Raw genomic sequence first — 18,919 nt, 5'->3', positions numbered from 1 at the left:
TCCCCCTTCTGTATTTAAGATTTTTTCTGTTTTTTCTTCTCTTTTCAACTCGGTGCACAATCACATCGGATGTTGTACGAATTAACATCGTAAAAGGGCTTTTTTGTCCATAAATTATCTTTTTCCGAAAAATGTATGTTTCAAGTTTTACAACGAAGATTCCCACCTGTGGGGTGTGGCCGTAATGAAACTAAGTTAACTAAAAGTATTGTTCATTCGTTACGTTTTTTTTATGTTATTTTAAGTTAAGTATTCAATAACTTGATACTGACAAGGTAGATCTTTAAAAAGCATATAAATAAATCCACACGTAAATATGTGGTTCGTAATGTGATAATGAAAAATTCAAAAATTCACCGCCACTGCCACTTTTCACACCAATAAACGTGTGAAAATCTAAAACATCCCTATAATGCACTCGAAAATGCATATATACATAAATGTGTGAAGGGAGCAAAGCCATCGCAGAGCGGGCGAGCTGAATGAAAATACCCCTCCCGTTCGATACACGTAGTTTATATACATCATACGTATGACGTGCACTAGGTCGCGCGCATATACATTGTACAGTATTAGTAACTGATGTGTATGCTGTAAGTGTACGGTTGACGTTAGCTTGACCTTTCGTATACGAAAGTTGTGACGTTGGAGCGGCTAAAAAATAAAAAAATAAAGGGCACACCGAATTGTCATTAGAAGCTGTATACGATACAATATGTATTCATATTACGTGTGATGTGTCCCGCATGAATGCCCTTTCAAGAGTTGGTGATGTATGTTGTTGGCTTAATTTTGTAATTCATTCTTACTTAATGTTGAATTTGAGGCCAACATCTATAAAAACTAAACTAAAAATATAGTATCAACCATATGAGTTGTAAAAACTGGTTTTATTTTTTAACTTGTTTGGAAAAATTATTATTTAATTTGATTAATAATCATATCCACTGTGTCCTCGTCAAGAGGTGTCACTGACTCCAACTACTTCTTTTTCGGTAGCCTCTGTAGTTTGTTTATTATTATTATTGTTTTTTTTTTTTTTTTTTTTTTTTTCAATTGCCCTCGTCACTATATGGACCGTTTTTCGCTTATTGTCAATTGTAATTTGTACCCATTTGCCTCTAGGAAATTCTAAGCTTTTTTTCATGAAGGATCGATTTTCCTCGCTAAATTCGATTCGTAAGACATTGATTTATTATTAATAATTCGATTTTTGAAAAAAAAAACATTTGAAGGTAGTGAAAGAGGATGCAAAAATTGCTTTAATAAAAGATTTGAAAACAAACCGATAAAAAAGCAAAAATTTTGAAAATCTTCCTATAACGAAGAAAAAAAAATTAGATCATCGCCTTCTAGTAATATTTTTCTTCTCAACTTTTTTCAAAAAGTTGGCCCCAATTCCCAAACCCAATAAATTCTTTGCTTGGACAGTCGATAAGGGTGCTTTGTATAGAGCGCGCGCGCGTTTATTACAATCGATATGGTAGAGATCACGTTTACCTATTGTAGACAGTTGGTAATACAGATTTCGGTTATCGGCGGTAGTCGGTATGACAGAACCTGTGTTACCGACATAGTAGGCACACATATTGGTTTGGTTTGTTTAGGGCCGACTTTTTGAAAAAAGTTGAGAAGAAAAATATCACTAATTTTTTTTTTTCTTCGTTGTGGCATTTCGTAATCACATTTTATATACCGTACTGATGGCATGATGGTAGAGTTTTGCGGAATAGGAAGAATAATTTGTTTGTAAGTTCATTTCAAGTTGCATGGCAGCAAAGGTTAAACGCGTGCGGACGCGGTCGGACGTGTCTATGTGGCCGCGGCCTTATTCTCTAGCTTTTACCGAGTTGAAACCCACAACAATTGTTGTAGTTTTTCCCTGCCATATAGCTTATTTACTTATTTACCTTGATGCCAGCCCAGCAGTTAAGTTACGTAAGTTAAGTTGTGGTAACGCCTCATGATATCGAGCGGCGCTACTGTCAACTCAACACCTGGGGTGGTATTCCGTAACTTATTTTCACCGTGTGAGCTTATGTTGTAGCATATAGGCTGATGTTGTACAGCAAACTAGTTACGGAATACCACTCCTGTAACTGATAAACTAATTAGATTGTTGGTGGGTTCCGCTTGTCATTGTCAACAACAAACTCCGAAATATCGGTTGTGTCATGGGAGCCAACACAGCAAAAAATATCGAAGTTGGTTGACATGAGACATGTCGAACCAAACCCACTAGCGCCGCGCCCGAGTGACCATACCACCATACGTAAACAAAAAACAACCTATACGTAACTTAACTGCCGACAGCATTTTCGGAATACAGCCTGTAATAGTAGGAGTGAATTAAATGATTATAATTTATTCTTATTTAGTTTAATCATCGTATCATCGAATAAGACGTTGTGTTTTTGTTAGCATGCAAATTAAATAGAGAAGAACCAATGGTGATAAGAAAGTCAAGGACAGCTGGGTATCTCGTAGTGCAAAAGACATAGAGATATGCAAAAGAGGCCTGGAATAAGTGATGAACAGCCTACTGGAGGTAGCTAATACGTGGTTCGGCACACTTGTCGAAGCATTCGTCACCCTTACCTCCGAAGTCGCTAATGTTATCATCTGGAGCTTGAGTTTGACTCCAAACACGAGTCTCAGTAGCAGTACGCCACCCTTGGATACAAGCACTGGTGCCGACGCTGTCGTAGAGAGTAGAGAACCCACCGTTTCCTCTACCGCGAGTCCCATCACTTCTGAGAGCGTCTTGACTGACTATCCTCAGTTCATCCAGGATATCGCAGTTTATTTCGTCTTTGACGACTTCCAGTACCTGCTATTCAAGATTTTTATTGGCATACTTGTTGGTAATATTTGTCTTATTTGTTTAGTTTGGCAAATTTACGGCGAGAGAATTTCTGAGTTTTTTATGTCCGACACACCAAGTGAGTAAGAATTTTTTGTCTATTGATTGAGCTGCTCTTTATTTTAAAACTCAATGGTTTCGTTTCCTTTGCATTTTTTTAGATATTCCACCGGAAGAACTTCAAAGAAGAATTATTGAACTCGATCTGCCCAGGGTACACTCTCAGAGATACTAAACAAAACTACCTTATTTGATAAGAATAAATAGGAGATACAGTGGTAAAAAGCATGGCAGAAAAGATCAAGTCATTCTTCCAAAAGAAAATCAAGGATGAAAAATTCAAACATGCTGGAAAGGGACAAAAGTAAGTTCAATCAGATGTGTTTTGATGGCTATTGATCTTCAAAGTAACTTGGTAAATGTATTGCTCTTCGTTTAGACTCAACGAGCCCAGTAGTTCTGCACCCAGCTCATCAAAACCAGCTAATATACCAAAGAGACATGAGCCAACTGAAGAAGCTAGAGTTGCTGGTAAAGCCACCTTAGCAAGATTAGAAGGGCAGAAAACAAGTGCTCCCAAATTAAATACGTAAATAATGCATTTTAATACAAATACAAAAATGACATTGGAGAAAAAGAATCGGTAAAAATCAAATTATTTGCAGATCTTATGCAGCTATTCAAGCTCGAGTCAAAAAAGAGCTTGAACAGGAAAAACTTGCTCTTGAAAATGAAATGGCTCTAGGTCAAGAGAAAACTACAAAACAGGAAGACCCAGAACCTCATATATTGGCTGTGAGTGGGGTTTATTATCAATGTCCAATGATATCTGATGAAGTTTTAGATAAGAAAAAATGGTTTGATAGAATCGAAGAATTTCTGACTGCACAACTGGTAGATGATGAAGCAGGACTGTCCGCCTGTCTAGTCATTCGTAGTTGTAACGATGGTATTGAGAAAATTAATATCTGTGTAGATACGCTTTGTAAGTACTTAGATAACATTAGAAATGATCCTAGTGAAGCGAAATATTGGAAAATTCGAATGTCAAATAAAATATTCCAGGTAGATAGATAAATTAAAAAATAGTACCTCATTGATAGATCATAATAAAAAAAAATTTACCATTTTTAGGAGAAAGTTAAACCATTTAAGGGATCCATGGAATTGCTAAAAGCAGCTGGTTTTGTCCCAAAAGTACTAATGCACCAAGATAAGGAAGAAGATTTTTTGGTGTGGGATCCTGATAGATCAACTGTTGAGAATTTAACAACATTAATAGATGCTCTGAAGTCTTCAGAATCTGTACAGTTACAGCTAGACAGAAATGTACACGTTTTATTACCAAGTCAAGCTGCAGTTAGGAGCGAATTGCCATCTCAATTTTTCGTTTTGTCAGCAGAAGATATAAAACGGGAACAAACCGAAAAGTATAACGACAATAATCACTTTTAATCCCATACTTAAATTTTCTCCATAGTGATTTTTGTTATTACTTAATTTTTTTTACAGATCGAAGGCTGTGGAGAGAAATCAAATGTTAATGACTCAGGCTATGAGAGAGAAATTAATGAAAGATAAAGAAAGAAAGTACAAATTTACTTTGGTAAGGATAAGGTTTCCAGATAACATTATTCTTCAAGGGACGTTTGCAGTCTCGGAAAATTACCAAGAAGTAGTACAATTTGTGCAACAACATTTATCAAACGACAAATTTCCATTCTATTTAATTACTGCGACAAGAGAAAAACTTACCGAAGCAGATTTTGAAAAATCTTTAGAAACCTTGAATCTAGTACCAGCTGTTGTTCTTACATTTTTCTGGGACACAAACTCCAACACAGAAGCTCCATCACAATATTTAAAAGAAGAAACGCTAAATCTTCTACAGTCAATGTAAATACTCTGTCGCGGGCGATTAATGATATTTACGAATTTTACCAAGTTTTGCTGTTGACAGCTAGACTTCAATGCTTAATTGTTCATAGTTGTCATGCATTTTAAAGCCTTTTTTTATGAACTCACCAAATAAATTAAAAATCACGCAGTTTTAATTGTAATCGATGAAATTACAAATAATCAAGATATTTTTTTAATTGCAAAAATTAAAAGTAACATCAAAAATGATCAATTTCAGAGATTCAATGATGTCTTGACAGTCAATCATGTTTTTACCATCACATTTTACTCTCATACTTATGTAAAATATATTAATACAGTCTATGTTTTTACTGTCCATAATATATATAAACGGAGTATTTTATTCATAATAAATCTTTCATTTCTGGCATAATATGTATATGAATAAAAAAAAATACATAATAAAGTAAGTCACTTAGCAAAATCTCTCACCTAAATCTTTTTTATATGGTATCAATCTTAGAGCTGTGAGAATATTATGAAAATCCAGTGAATTTACCAACATAGCTTTCAATATCTGAATTTAATAAATGTTTGAAAAAACTTTTTAGTTGTAAATAAACATTACTAATCTTATCATTATTATTATTATTATTATTATTATTATTATTATAATTATTATTTGTGATGGAAAATGATCATAGCTCTGTTGCATTTATTTTTTTCGAGCTTTTATGCCCTTCGTCTTGGTGGAATAGTTACTTTTTTTTCAGTAATTAACATTAATAAAAGTTAAATTTCATAGAACTGCTATATTGGTAAAAAATCGATTACTGCTCGATTAAGTAGTGTACATCGTTGCAGCTATCTAAAAATAAAATTACAGATAAGCTACCGTAGTGTAATCCAACACATAAATATCCTTGTTTTTCTAGTAAATCTTTCCCAAGAGCGCCGAGTGCCAAAACAGCAAGTTTTTTTCCTCAAATTAAAACTTGAAATGATATTTTGAGATATTCTCCACGTAAGTATGTATACGAGAAAAAATAAAACGAGCGATGTATGCTATCGACGTACGATCGATCAAGCTTAACTGAAATTGGATTTTGTTACATTACATATGTCAAACAAAATTATACATACTCAAGAAGCAGCTGACACTTGAGATATATGATTTTTCTTTAAAATTAAAATTAGATTTAACGGTAAATTTGTTAAAAATAATTAACAAATCACAGACGAACTTTGAATGTTATCAATAACACATAATACCTCTATACTTACGAAATTTGGAAAAATTGTGTAATCGATCAAGGTAAACCGTTTTATCGGTTTTTCAAATCCTGTGATTCACGTAAAAATTTGCGATTACGCAGGAAGATAGATATCAATACTTGATTTTATGAAAAAAAAGTCAGACAAACGTTCGGTAAGTAACCAAAAGATAAAAGAAGAAGAAGAAAGAGATTTTAAAACTTAAATGAAAAAGACGAATATATTACACTGATTAGTTATATTATGTTTCGTATTAATTAATATAAGGATGCGTCAATAAGATGTAAATGCCAAATGGATCATTTACAAACCGAACATATTTTTTATTTGGCTGTAAAATTATAAGGATACTATTGTATGGGAAAAAAATCCTAGACCACGTATCTCTTTTTTTCTTTCGATATATTGAACCCGTAAAAAAAAGAAGATTTTATAACTAAATCAAAAATGCATTAAGATTTTGTTGAATTGCCTGTCCTGATTTGGAAAAGAACGACCTATATTCATCATTTTTTACCCTCTCTGGGGCCATAATTATAGTAATCACTTCTTCTAAGTAGTGCCATATGGTCGATTTTATTAAACTATGTAAATAGAATATCTATACTTTTGGAGGTCGATTTTCGGAGAAAAGACAAATTGTAAGCTTACCGCAAATAGCACAGACAATGTCAACTTTTTTTTTGTATCTACAATATTAGTTGCGGCTGGTTTATATGTGATTATATGGCTCTACTGTAAGTAATTAGTAATAATAATTAATTAAATCAGCGCCTTCTAGCGTTGCGGATTTCTGAACTAAAAAGTGGCCCTAACCCTAAAATTCTGAAGGAGAGCTTTATATATTTAAGATAAGTTGCAAGCTTGCCGCAAATAAAACAAACAATGTAAAATTTTTATTTTATATCTATAAAATTAGTTGCGGCTGGTTTATAATTGACTAAATGGCTCTAGGGCCTAAACTGCCTAAAGCTCTCCTTCAGAATTTTTGGAGCCACTTTTCGCGAAAAGGCGAAAAAATGAAGACCGCTAGATGGCGCTGATCTACATAATTATTACTACTTTTATAAATGGCTGTATATTAACTTTTATGCCAATAAAAATACACTATACTACTAAGTACTACTACTTTTATAATAGAGCCACGTAATTTGAGCGAAAGCGAGAAAGATGTATCATGCATACTGGAAACTGGAAGTGCAACAAGGACATTACGGTGCTCTCTCTCTCTCTCTCTCGCGACTCCATCGCGGATCGCGGCAAGTATTTGATAAGTGTATAGTGTGTGTATATACCTATAGATATGGTATATTATATGAAAAAAATATGTATGTGCTATGTAGTACAACACGAGGAGGGGGTAAATATGGCGCTCTGTGAAATCTGCTGCAGTATTGAAACGACGGTCCCCGTGGAATGCAAAAGTCGTGGAAGAAGCTCGTCGACCTGAATAAAACGTCGTACTTAGTTGTTCATCCTCATGTAATGTACTGATGGATTAATAAAAACCTCTGAAACCCCGTGGCATTCAACGATAACAAGTACAATAAAAATAAGTCGTGCAACACCACAGAAGAAGAGAATAGGTATTCGGTGCGTGTGTGCTGTGCTGCTGGTTTTTTTTTTCCCCCCATGCAGAGCGTAAAGTGATATACCCAGTGCGTGACAGAGTTCTTCATTACATCGTCGACGGGAAAGTTAATTCATCATAGTGTTTCTGCAGTGTAGAATAGAAGAAAAATAATTAAAAAACAGGGTTAACTTAAACCAAACAGACAAACGGCTGTTGCTCCTCAGCCCAGGGCGCGTCGTGATGATAGTTGTTGACTGGTCCTCTCGCCTGCATGACGAGAGAAGCGGGCTTCAAGAGCAGCACGTTAATTGCCTGCTGCTAGTAAATTAACCCTCTCTGTTGGGTTCGAACATCTTCGTCGAGAACAGCAGACGAGACAATGGCTGTTAACGCCACAGTGGCTGCAAACGCGAACGCCCTGTCTAGCGACATCAGCAGGCGCAATCCCCAGGACGAGTACGAGCTCATACAGAGGATCGGCAGTGGGACCTACGGCGATGTTTACAAAGTGAGATCATCCAGAGATAATTATGATACACACCTCACTTTGTCTACACCTGCGTTGTACACTATATGATTTTTTTTTTTTTTTTCAACTACTCATTTTTTTGTAGTCTTCGGGTTATCAAATGCATGCGCAATTTCGTTCACGTGCTCTGATGTGAAATTTTATTCATTTAAGAAGGGATAAAAAAAGAGTGCAGGAAAACGACGTACGTCCTCATCTTTGTTGTTTGTTTACGCGTGCAGTTAGCAAGAGAGGTTTAATGTCACGTGATATATCAGGAAGCTGCGATATTACTCTATGTGTTGCTTGGATGGAGTTAAACGAGTCCAGTTAGCTTCGAACACGATCTGATTTTTTTTTTCTGTCTTGCAAACAAGATGTACAATTCAAGAACTGTTATTTTTTTATAATTGCATTTTTTTCTTTCTGCACTACTTTTCCCGGCAGTTCACAGTGGGAAAGTTTTAGATTTAGAGCCATTAAGAGCTGCTTTGTGCTAGTAAAGGAGGTTGGAGTTAATTGTTCTTGTATACTTTGTTCCCAGGCCAAGAGACTCTCCATGAATGATTTGGCTGCCATCAAGGTCATTAAACTTGAGCCTGGTAAGTGGCTTGGTAAACTTTTTTTTACCGCACAATATAACACTATTTCTTTTCTTTGTGTTTTTGTGCCGTTTAGCGATTTATTTTTAAATTCTGCATTGTTCTCTGTCTTTTTCACAGGAGATGATTTTGCTATAATACAGCAAGAAATTCTCATGATGAAGGACTGCAGGCATCCAAATATCATAGCTTATTATGGCAGTTATCTCAGAAGGGATAAATTATGGATATGCATGGAGTATTGTGGTGGTGGATCACTACAGGACATCTATCACAGTATGAGAATTTTTTTTTTTTTTTTTATATTACCCAACAAGTTTCTACAATTACCAACTTTATTTTGTGTTTCTAGTTACTGGCCCGCTGTCAGAAATCCAAATATCTTACATGTGTAGAGAAACGTTACTTGGGCTGGCGTATCTGCATGGCATGGGCAAAATGCACCGAGATATAAAAGGTGCAAATATTTTGCTCACAGAAGCTGGTGACGTGAAACTTGCCGATTTCGGTGTGTCAGCACAAATAACAGCAACAATAAACAAAAGAAGAAGTTTTATTGGCACACCTTATTGGATGGCTCCAGAGGTACCTTATTACTTACTTTTCTGTGCTCCAAATTTTTTTCTTTCAACAGTAAATCATAGTTTTATTTTTTATATTTAGGTTGCAGCAGTTGAAAGGAAAGGAGGTTACAACCAGTTATGTGATATTTGGGCCATAGGCATAACAGCAATAGAATTAGCAGAACTGCAGCCTCCTATGTTTGATCTCCATCCAATGAGAGCGTTGTTTCTCATGTCGAAATCTGGATTTAAGCCGCCAACATTGAAAGAACGTGACAAATGGAGTCAAACGTTTCACAATTTCGTGAAAGTTGCTCTCACAAAAAATCCAAAAAAGAGGCCAACAGCTGAAAAGCTTTTGCAGGTACATATAGTTCATTTGATCTAAAAAATTATTCACTTTTTAATGTTTACTTTAAACAAAAGTACATCATATTTTGGTTTTTCAGCATGCATTTTTTCAAAGTGAAATGAGCAAACGACTTGCTTTAGAATTGCTGCAAAAGGTTTCAAATCCTAGCACTACGTACGCCGATATGGAGCCAGACGAGGATGGTGCCGTGCCAAACGTACCACAGCGCATCGCTTCAAGGCACACAGCAAAACAAAGACCAAAGAGTCCCGTTTCACAATTAGACAGCGAGGGTAGGTTTTGATCGATTAAATTTCAAGTGACGAATAAATCCCCAGTGTTAAAACATTGTACTTTTTCAGATCGGTTTAATTTAGATGAAGGAACGCTTCAGAGGGATTCAACATCACCTTCAGTTGATAATAACCCAGCGTGGGATATTATAGACATTATGAATAACGTTAAGGTCAGAAATGGTTTTTTTTTTTTTTTTTTTTTTCTTCAAATTTTTGTTCATGCAAGTGTCAAAGTATTGTTTGACTTGTAAACGGTTTTGTTTTTAATTTCAGACTGTTCATAACTGTGATGTGCATCCAGATTGCGGGATCGGCTCTGTTTTCGAGGATGGCCAAGAAAAGTAAGTTGATATTACGAATTTTCATTTATCTACCAAAAAAAATGCCATTGCAGAAACAGTAATGGTTTCTTTGGGAAAGGGCTGAGGCTTCTCACGTTCGACTTTAACCTTTTGCTGTAATTTATATTCGTGATATCTCGACATCTACCAAATCTTACAATCACGCTTCTATCATTCGTCACTTTTAATTGGAATTCATCCATCATACCAATCATTTGCCAACCAAATTTTGCCTTGAATCTGACAAATGATATTCTATTTGGTCTTACTGTTGATTGATCTAGTAAACGGTGTCGGTTTCAAGAAAAATCTATCTTTGTGAACTTTATAGCATTGACGCAGATAGTAAAGTCAAACACAGAAGCAAAACCGGCACGGAGATCTTTCGTATGAGCCTCAGGTAAAAACATCAATGACAGAGGAAAGTTTGGAGAATTTGATAACACAAATTTGATGGTCTAATTTTGATGCAAAATTTTTACACGAAAGATTTGACTCGTGCTGTATGCTGAATACTCTATTAGTAATGCCCAAAATTACCTGAATTTTCTTTAATTTTGCACAATTCCTTATTTAATACTTTTGCATGGCAGTTTAGCATGACGATTTGTTGATTTGTTTCCTTTTGTATTTTTTATTGATTTTGTAGTTACTGTAGCGTAAATTTAAGTTTGTATTTTTTATTTGTGGTATAATTTGATTTAAAAGTAAGTATTTTGTGACTTTTAGAATTGTTTTATTGTGTTTAAACTATTATAATTTTATACTTTTATTATTTACACACATTTTATTTTATTTTGATTTCTGCTCCATTACCAGTGTTAATTATTAGTATGTAATTTGTAATTCTCATGATTTCTCCCAACAGGAGTCTATTGCAGTACATTGATGAGGAGTTGTTGCTAAGGTATTGGCAGGTAACCTTTCCCTCCCCTCCCCCCCGCACTTGCAATCGCGTCAGTCTAAGATTAACATCCTACTGCGTCACGCTTTGTTTATATGTTACTCATTGAAGTTAATTTTCATTGTCATATTTACTTTTGTTTAAGAAAATGAATTGATTTTTTTTTCACAGCATAACATTTCACTATTTATTTTACAGTATCATAATTAGTTAATGCATGAATTTGCAATGCGTGCTTTTTTCCAAATTTTCGTCTATTTCATTTTACTGTCACAATGGAAGCTTCAGCCTTAGCATTGTTCTAATGTAATGTAAGTGTCCAAAATTTTCACTAACTGTGTGAATATTTTTTTTTTTTTCTGTACACTGCCCCTAATATACCAAAATTAATAATAACAAAATTGTAGTTCTTATCGAGCTTCGGTATTTGAGAAAATAATGACTAATGTTGTATCAGTACAGTATAGTTTTAACAAGAATTTATGTAAAGACTAAAAAATATTAGTAGTATACAGTAAGTCATATTAGATACATTTATAAATGAATTTAAAAAAAATCCAATAACCTAGTGTTGGCGTCACTACACTTTTAACTGAATTTCTTGATGTACTTATGAATAATCAGAAAGGCATAAAGTATCAGATAGACACTAAAAAAAAAGTATTAGAAACCTAATGCAAGAAGAATAATGTTAAGCAGCAATAGAGTAAAAATAGATACTTTCGTATGTTCAGGGGAAATGCGATTGCCGGGCATTGTGACCAGCTGTATTCGTTGCAGTAAGTAGAAAAACAATAGCGAACTCTTGATAAAATTGTATCAAACGAAGCTCGAAACGCTTTAGATACGTAGCTTTTATTTAATCGTCTTCTACCTATCCCACTCTAACATTTTTTTATTTCTCGTTTATTTTGAAAGCACATGATTTCCTAACTAATTTTAGTTTTATTTATTAAAGATATCGTTGTTTTATAATTGAAAAAAGGTAAACTTTTTCTTTTCCTTTTTACTGATATTTTATTGTCTGTTTTCAGAGCAACGCTGCCTTTAGGAGAGACGTCCAACGATTGCGAGGCACATAGAAGATTCTACGAAAATCTGTCAGGTACGGCCCATTCTCACGTAATTTATGTTTGCGCTGAAAGCTTGTAGAGTCTCTAGAGTTATCCGTGTAGCTAAGTAACTTGAAACTCATTGTCTGTACATACGTGTCTCGTTTGGTTTTTAGATTACAAATGTTAATGGGATCCCAAGTTGTTTAAAAGGGCTGTATTTAATTTTTTTTTTTTTTTTTTTTTCAAAAGCTTTGTTGTCTTGGTTTTCGAGCTTGTACAGTAAAAGTAAAAATAGTTGAGTGTTGTACATATGTACGTAACTAAAAAGCTCGCGGCCTTCTTTGAACTTGTCCAGTGAAGCTGTACATGTATCAATCGGGCTTGAAGTTTCATTCGGATTTTTTATTTAAACACTTTAAGTACTAAGCAAAACTCCAAAAAAGCTCTCATATCACTGGACACCAGTTTCAAGAGATAGCCTGTGCAGCTCGTATTGTGAATGAAAAGAAAAAAACAAAAAAAAAAAAAAGAGAATAAATGAGGTATCGCTTGCTCAAACGAGCAAGAATCGCGGAGTGTGACAGGAGAGGCACGACGTATGTATGAGAGATTTAGTCATCTCCCTCGACACTTGAGCGTGTAAAATTGGTATAAGCTGGATGCGGGTGTCGGCATGCACATGATGACGCAGGGTCGCAGACGATGAGTCCCCGGCGGTTGCACAGCAGCTCGATGGAGGAGTTGACAAGTTCCTGCGCTCGAGGTCAGATAGCTGCAGGGAATGCACCACTTGCGTCGGCCTCGACTGCCGACAGGCTGCTGCACCATGTGGCATCCGGGCAACGCCAGCGCTCGTTGTCTGACAGCACTTGCCGTCGGGATCTGGTGCCTCAGTCCAACGGTAAACCATCTCATCTGCACCCACCTGTGTGTGCTGCTGCTGCTACGAGCACTCTTACTATCATTCATTAATTGTTGTTGATGTTGGTGATACACTGCACACTTTTTGTCGCATGAGCTGTGGATATGCTTGCGTTGCTCGACTTTATTTTTTTTCGACCCATGTTTTCGTACGTGTCCAATGGTTGGATGGATATTTACGCGCGCGCCTTGTGCGTCCTAATGAGAAAATGTTTGTGTGTTTGCTGGTTGGTGTTCCCTCTGTTCATTGCCGTTGCTACAATTTTTTTTTCTTTTCCGTTTTGCTTTTTATTCGCTTCGTTGAGCTAATATCATGTAAGCTGCTGGGCGTGGGTAGTACATATCTTTTTTTTACACGCTCACTGCGTCGTAATGCACTGGAACTATAGAGGGATCAGTTCTTGGCCGGTATTGATGATTGAGACTTATTAAATTATAAATAAACGCTTGACTAACAAACTGGAAGTTAAAAATACTTAAACGCGTGATATTTTGTTGTTGGGTTTGGTAATTAGCTTCTCACAATTTTGTTTATTAACAGTAACCACATAGGATTTATTATCTCGTAATTTTTCGAAATTGAATAGAATAGCATCTTTGAATTTGAGAAGAATTTACGAATGAAAAAATCAAGCATGGAACCGAGAGATATTTACAGTTCAATCAAAATACCGAATGACAAGGAAGAAGAGTTGACACACAAATAACGTAGAAATTTATGCATCGATGAATAACTTGCAGGAGAGAACGAGAGGCCGAAGAACGGTGAGGACGGCGTAGGACCAGACTTACTCTCGGACACGCCGCCAGTGCCACCGAGAAGGAGGGACAGAAAGCGACACACGCCTCCCAGGCCAATCAGCAATGGATTGCCGCCTACGCCGAAAGTTCACATGGGAGCGTGTTTCTCAAAGGTTGTTGATCTCTCCTCGCAGCCTCGTATCCTCTCTCTCTTATATTTGCGAGGGAGTGTCTCGTTTTAAAACTGTTTTTATTATGCACGATTTAGGTGTTTAACGGTTGTCCTCTGAGAATACACTGCACGGCGAGTTGGATACATCCGGAAACGAGGGACCAGCATCTCCTCATAGCGGCCGAAGAGGGGATTTACAATCTGAATTTGAACGAATTGCATGAGACGGCGATAGATCAGCTCTATCCGAGGCGAACTATTTGGATGTATGTCATCAAGGGTGTATTAATGTCGCTGTCAGGTAATTAATGATTTATTTCAGTTGGAAGCTTGAGAACGAGTATATTTAAATGCGTTGCTCATTGACAGGAAAAACGCCACAGCTGTACAGACACGACTTATTGGCTATGCAAAGCAAGCAGTCGCACAGGTTTTCGCTCCACATGAACAAAATACCAGAGAGATTAGTCCCCAGGAAATTTGCGCTTACGACTCGAGTGCCTGATACGAAAGGTTGCACCAAGTGTTGCGTGGGAAGAAATCCTTATAACGGGTACGTATAAAGACCGATTGACAAATTTTTCCACTTGAGAGATTTCCAAGTGATATTTAAATTTGTTTACGACAGATATAAATATTTGTGTGGAGCAATGCCTGCAGGAATTTTCTTGATGCAGTGGTACGACCCGTTGAATAAGTTTATGTTATTGAAATATTTTGAGTGTCCACTGCCCTCGCCGTTAAACGTCTTCGAGATGATTATCACACCAGAGATCGAATATCCGATGGTGTGTGTTTCTGTTAAGCAAGCTTATCATCAAAACAAATTGAAGCTTGATCTTATCAATATGAATTTCGGAGCTAGTTGGTTTCACAGCGACGAATTAGAAGAGATGGACGGTTCTGGTAATTTTTTATTTTCAACCGATCGTTTCCTCGTGGTTCTTATGAAATTCTCATTTATTGTCGTATTCATTTTCAGCGACAGTCATTCCACGAAGAGAAACTCTTCAAGTAGTTAGTGTAGCGCAGCTTGAAAAAGATGCCATTCTTGTTTGTTGTGACAGTGAGTTAAATTTTACATTTTGCTATTTTGATTATCATTCGATTGATCATCGATAATCTTCATGTTTGCGTTTTAGATTCGGTTAAAATAGTCACGTTGAGTGGAAAACTACGGATTAGTAAGAAACAAATATCAGAACTGCAATTCAATTTCAAAATTGAATCGATAAGTAAGTATTCAAAAAATCTTGCATAAAATTCATTGATTACTATTTGCAGTACAAAAAAAAAAAAAAAAACATTTATTTCAGTTGTTTTACCGGATAGCGTTCTTGCCTTTCATAAAAACGGAATGCAAGGCCGTAGTTTCAAAAATGGTGAAATTACACAAGAGATCAGCGATCCTAGTCGGACGTACAGATTATTGGGTTCGGATAAGTAAGTATACAATTCAAAAACTCATCAAACTCTGAATCGGCATATTATTGTTCTATCTCACGCAATGTTTAAAAAAATTTTAGAGTCGTTATGCTGGAGAGTCATTTAGTACATACTGGCACGTTGAACGAGAGCGAAGGCGCCGATCTCTACATCCTCGCGGGCCACGAAGCGAGTTATTAGAGAAGTTGCGTCATTGAGCTTTTTCATTTCGGTTTCCGCAAAGATTTTAAAGTTAATAAAATCTCAGCAGACTGCAATAAGTAGACTGTATTTTAAAAAAAGACAAGAAAAGTAAAAAAATTAATTACTGCTGTACGCGACAGCAGTTAGTGTAAGTATTGCCGATTTCGCGGAGCTTTGAGTTAGCGAAATCGCATCAGCAAATTAAAATACTCTATTACAAGCCGTATTCGTTAAAATACAGCTTTAAGATGATGATCGATAAGTATATATATTTGCATTCCTCGAAACTGAATTTGTTTATTTTCTTTATTCAACGACATGACGAAGCGCCGAAGTTTGAATGATCCATGGAAAAATTTACATTATGCAATTATTGGATTAGCAAAAGTGTTACAAAAAATATGTTTTTAATCTATAGGAATGATACTGTGAATACTGAATTTGTTGGACGATTAGGGAAATGCGAGTCATTATAAAAAAAAAGTTTTAAATGTCCAAACGGTAAAAATCTGTCTTCCCCTTTCTTGTAAAAAGATTTTAAAAACTCAACTTTATATTACTTTATTGCCTAGTACCCGACATATCGACGAAAAGTGCAACTTTTTAAGTTTTATCACCAAGCCTTTAATTTCGCACTGAATTGTTAATAAAGGGATATAAAACAGTGGACAATAAGACAAGGTTCAACGTAACAAAGATTAGTTTTTCAGAATAGTAAGCCAGAGATATAAAGAATATAATTTTTAAATAACAATTGGTAACTTTAACAAAATATATTACCAAAAATAAATAATTAACGCATGGTAGTTCACTGCGAAATTAAAGTTTAAAGGCTTTAACAATATTTTAAAAAATAGCTCTACGACTAGATAAGTCTGTTATAGGATTGAAGAGTTGTTTAAGCCAAAAAAAATTTACGCAAGTAAAGCGACAGATGACGAAAACAATGAAAATTTAAAATTATAATAATCTATATGTGAAGTAAATAGACTAGCACAGAGATCAAAAGTACCTGTCAGCATCGACCACAAAATACAAAAAATACAAAAAAAAAAAAAAAAAAAGAAGTAAATACATAAAGAAAATAACGCAGGGCTCTGCCTTTGCACAATCATGTACCAAATGATATTTTATTACACGGGCAAGGAGTCAAGTGCCCCCTGAACTTGGAAATAAACAGTTGAAAAAGATTTGTTATCTCGAAAACACTTGAGAGTTCTTGCCAAGTCAAATTAGAAAAAGGTATTTAATCGTAGAGGAAGCTTTTGAGTGTTTTTGAGATGACAATTGAGCTTAGACACATATGGAGACTCGTTTTTCCAAGTAGTAGAAATAAAAGTCAAGTCGTGTAGATCAGAAAAGGAAATAACTGACACAAATGTATATTCAGCAACGCTCGGATGAAGTTGAATTTCAATTCCAAAACTAATATTACATTTCCAAAAATTATGCTATTTATAAACCTTTTAATCGTAGCTGTGTACAAATTACATTTCAATCAATTGCGTTGTTTTTCGACAATCTTATGACAAAGCCGTTAATAATCAAAGTTTCCTTGACACATATTTTTCGAGAAAGTTCAATTACAATGCAATTAGTAAAGAAAAGACAAAACAGTGGAAAAGTGTAGTGTAGTCCTCGAATTTCTTGGATATGCATGTGTCCCTTGAATCTTGAAAATTCAACGACGTAAAGTTTCCGAGCACTGGTATGTAGAAAAGAGGTATGTTACAATCTTTGTAAATGCATGAAGTCGCGAATCAACTTTTGTCGTATTTTGTCGGGAAAGAGAAAATGTTGCAATGGAAAGTGAGGATGAAAAGCAAACGGAAAACATATAAAGTCAAGAGATTAGCAATGTACTTAGGTTTAGTGGACAGAAAATTGATAAAAGACGTCTAGACTTGCTAATAGAGATGGAAATGTTTTACGAGAATGATTCTTCAAATCAAGTAGAAGAAAAAAATAACATTGCTAGCGAAGTTGTAAATACGCTGCTTTTGGTTCTTCGACTATCTTGTCTGTTTTTAATTTTTTAAATTATTTTTACCGTATCATTTCTTTTTTCTTGTCTTTGTCATTTATTGTAAATCCCTCACGTAGTAGGTCCTTTTTTTTTACTTTGAAGAATCAAGAAAAAAAATATATTGTAATAGAAATTTATTGACTGTAGGGCAGTATTGAATCTATTTATATTATCGTGATTTATTTTATCGTATTAAAGAAAAATCGTCGCATTTTAATGAATCATATCATTTTGCTTACATGTGTAAAAGCGACTAGCTGGTGTTTCTGTACATAAAGAAACTTACGTAATAAAATTTGTTTCGTAAAAATCACTCATCTGTATGGATTGGTTTTTTACCTTCTTCCAATTGTCCTCTTATCTGTAACTTTTTTTTAAATTTACGAGGGAAATGACACAAGTGAGTGTGAAATATTTTGAAAAAAAGTACATTTATTTATTGTAGTTAATTATAACTCGATACGAGCCTTTTTAATATAAATTCTTAGAAATATACATAAATCTACGTATATAAATCAATTTGAAATCGGATGGAGATCTTGGAGGTTCGAAATCCAGTGTGCGTGTTTCAAGAAAGACTCGATTCATCATGGCAGCAAAGCCTTATGTCTCATTAACAATTCGTATAATTATAAAATACTTGTACTTTGCTTTAGGCAAGTTAGACTATAACACAGTTTTAACAATATATATATAAAAAAGACTCGAAACTCATTTACATTAAGATTAAAGCTACAGTAAAGTAGTACTAAAAAAACTGCAAAGTTTTAAAAAAAATTTGTTTATCGCACGATATTATGGCCAACTTGTCTCTTTACTTTCTTTCTCTTTCCTAAATAATTGGATATTAACTGCATTTGTTGTTTTTCTCATATTTTTTGCACCGTTGTGAAAATGCAATGCGAATAATCAGCCTTATTTTCGGTGCACTGTCATCTCGAGTTTTGATATATATGACTCTCAATGTTTTTTGAATTACTTAAATACTTGAACTATTTTAATATTTTTTTGTTCATAAATCTTTTTAGGATCATTTGGACGAATTTTTTGGTTACTTTATCGATCGTTCGCGATCTACAGACGTCAATGTATATTATAAAAGTTTTTCCAACACGTTTTGTGGAATTTTGATTAGTGAACTTTTTAACTAGTTATTTTGATTATTAATAAAAAGTTTTTTTCTTTTATCGCTAGGACAGAATTTTTTGACTTTCTTCTCGTTTCTTTTGTTTATCTGT

At 34.9% G+C, this 18,919-nt stretch overlaps 2 protein-coding genes across 9 annotated transcripts; both read left to right on the top strand.

Annotated features, from left to right (window-relative positions):
* Positions 1 to 2,022: 2,022 nt before the first annotated feature.
* Gint3 (GDI interacting protein 3) lies at positions 2,023 to 5,206 on the top strand. 2 transcript variants are annotated; one of them, XM_089592796.1, is made up of 7 exons: positions 2,023 to 2,332; positions 2,422 to 2,942; positions 3,025 to 3,227; positions 3,303 to 3,452; positions 3,529 to 3,928; positions 3,998 to 4,293; positions 4,376 to 5,206. In XM_089592796.1, exons 3-7 carry the CDS (start codon positions 3,151 to 3,153, stop codon positions 4,761 to 4,763), a joined length of 1,311 nt encoding a protein of 436 aa, XP_089448922.1. In that variant the 5' UTR covers positions 2,023 to 2,332; positions 2,422 to 2,942; positions 3,025 to 3,150; the 3' UTR covers positions 4,764 to 5,206. The 2 variants fall into 2 exon arrangements, with proteins under 2 accessions (XP_089448922.1, XP_089448921.1); XM_089592795.1 differs by having other exon boundaries at positions 2,023 to 2,338.
* A 2,180-nt stretch (positions 5,207 to 7,386) lies between these two features.
* On the top strand, positions 7,387 to 17,998 carry hppy (MAP4K3-like protein hppy). 7 transcript variants are annotated; one of them, XM_089593095.1, is made up of 21 exons: positions 7,387 to 8,079; positions 8,624 to 8,681; positions 8,802 to 8,957; positions 9,034 to 9,266; positions 9,345 to 9,608; positions 9,694 to 9,889; positions 9,959 to 10,062; positions 10,166 to 10,233; positions 10,565 to 10,633; positions 11,102 to 11,140; positions 11,872 to 11,916; positions 12,172 to 12,242; positions 12,884 to 13,093; positions 13,855 to 14,027; positions 14,123 to 14,327; positions 14,396 to 14,579; positions 14,655 to 14,932; positions 15,009 to 15,092; positions 15,169 to 15,261; positions 15,343 to 15,469; positions 15,553 to 17,998. In XM_089593095.1, exons 1-21 carry the CDS (start codon positions 7,951 to 7,953, stop codon positions 15,650 to 15,652), a joined length of 2,886 nt encoding a protein of 961 aa, XP_089449221.1. In that variant the 5' UTR covers positions 7,387 to 7,950; the 3' UTR covers positions 15,653 to 17,998. The 7 variants fall into 7 exon arrangements, with proteins under 7 accessions (XP_089449221.1, XP_089449222.1, XP_089449224.1 ...); XM_089593096.1 differs by lacking the exon at positions 10,565 to 10,633; XM_089593098.1 differs by lacking the exons at positions 10,565 to 10,633; positions 11,102 to 11,140.
* Positions 17,999 to 18,919: the final 921 nt, after the last annotated feature.

Source organism: Copidosoma floridanum, unplaced genomic scaffold, assembly GCF_036245765.1.
Source record: "Copidosoma floridanum isolate Cflo_tuat_1 unplaced genomic scaffold, Cflo_Japanese_pri ptg000019l, whole genome shotgun sequence".
NCBI classification, from domain to species: Eukaryota; Metazoa; Arthropoda; class Insecta; order Hymenoptera; family Encyrtidae; genus Copidosoma; species Copidosoma floridanum.
The sequence above is the reverse complement of the archived record's forward strand: the minus strand, read 5'-3'. Positions and strand labels throughout refer to the sequence as shown.

Coding starts and splice junctions, on each gene's coding strand:
- Gint3 (XM_089592796.1), top strand. CDS start 3,151: ATGGCAGAAAAGATCAAGTCATTCTTCCAAAAGAAAATCAAGGATGAA. Junction 3,228..3,302: donor CATGCTGGAAAGGGACAAAA/GTAAGTTCAATC, acceptor CTCTTCGTTTAG/ACTCAACGAGCCCAGTAGTT. Junction 3,453..3,528: donor AGTGCTCCCAAATTAAATAC/GTAAATAATGCA, acceptor AATTATTTGCAG/ATCTTATGCAGCTATTCAAG.
- hppy (XM_089593095.1), top strand. CDS start 7,951: ATGGCTGTTAACGCCACAGTGGCTGCAAACGCGAACGCCCTGTCTAGC. Junction 8,958..9,033: donor ACTACAGGACATCTATCACA/GTATGAGAATTT, acceptor TTGTGTTTCTAG/TTACTGGCCCGCTGTCAGAA. Junction 15,262..15,342: donor TTTCAAAATTGAATCGATAA/GTAAGTATTCAA, acceptor CATTTATTTCAG/TTGTTTTACCGGATAGCGTT.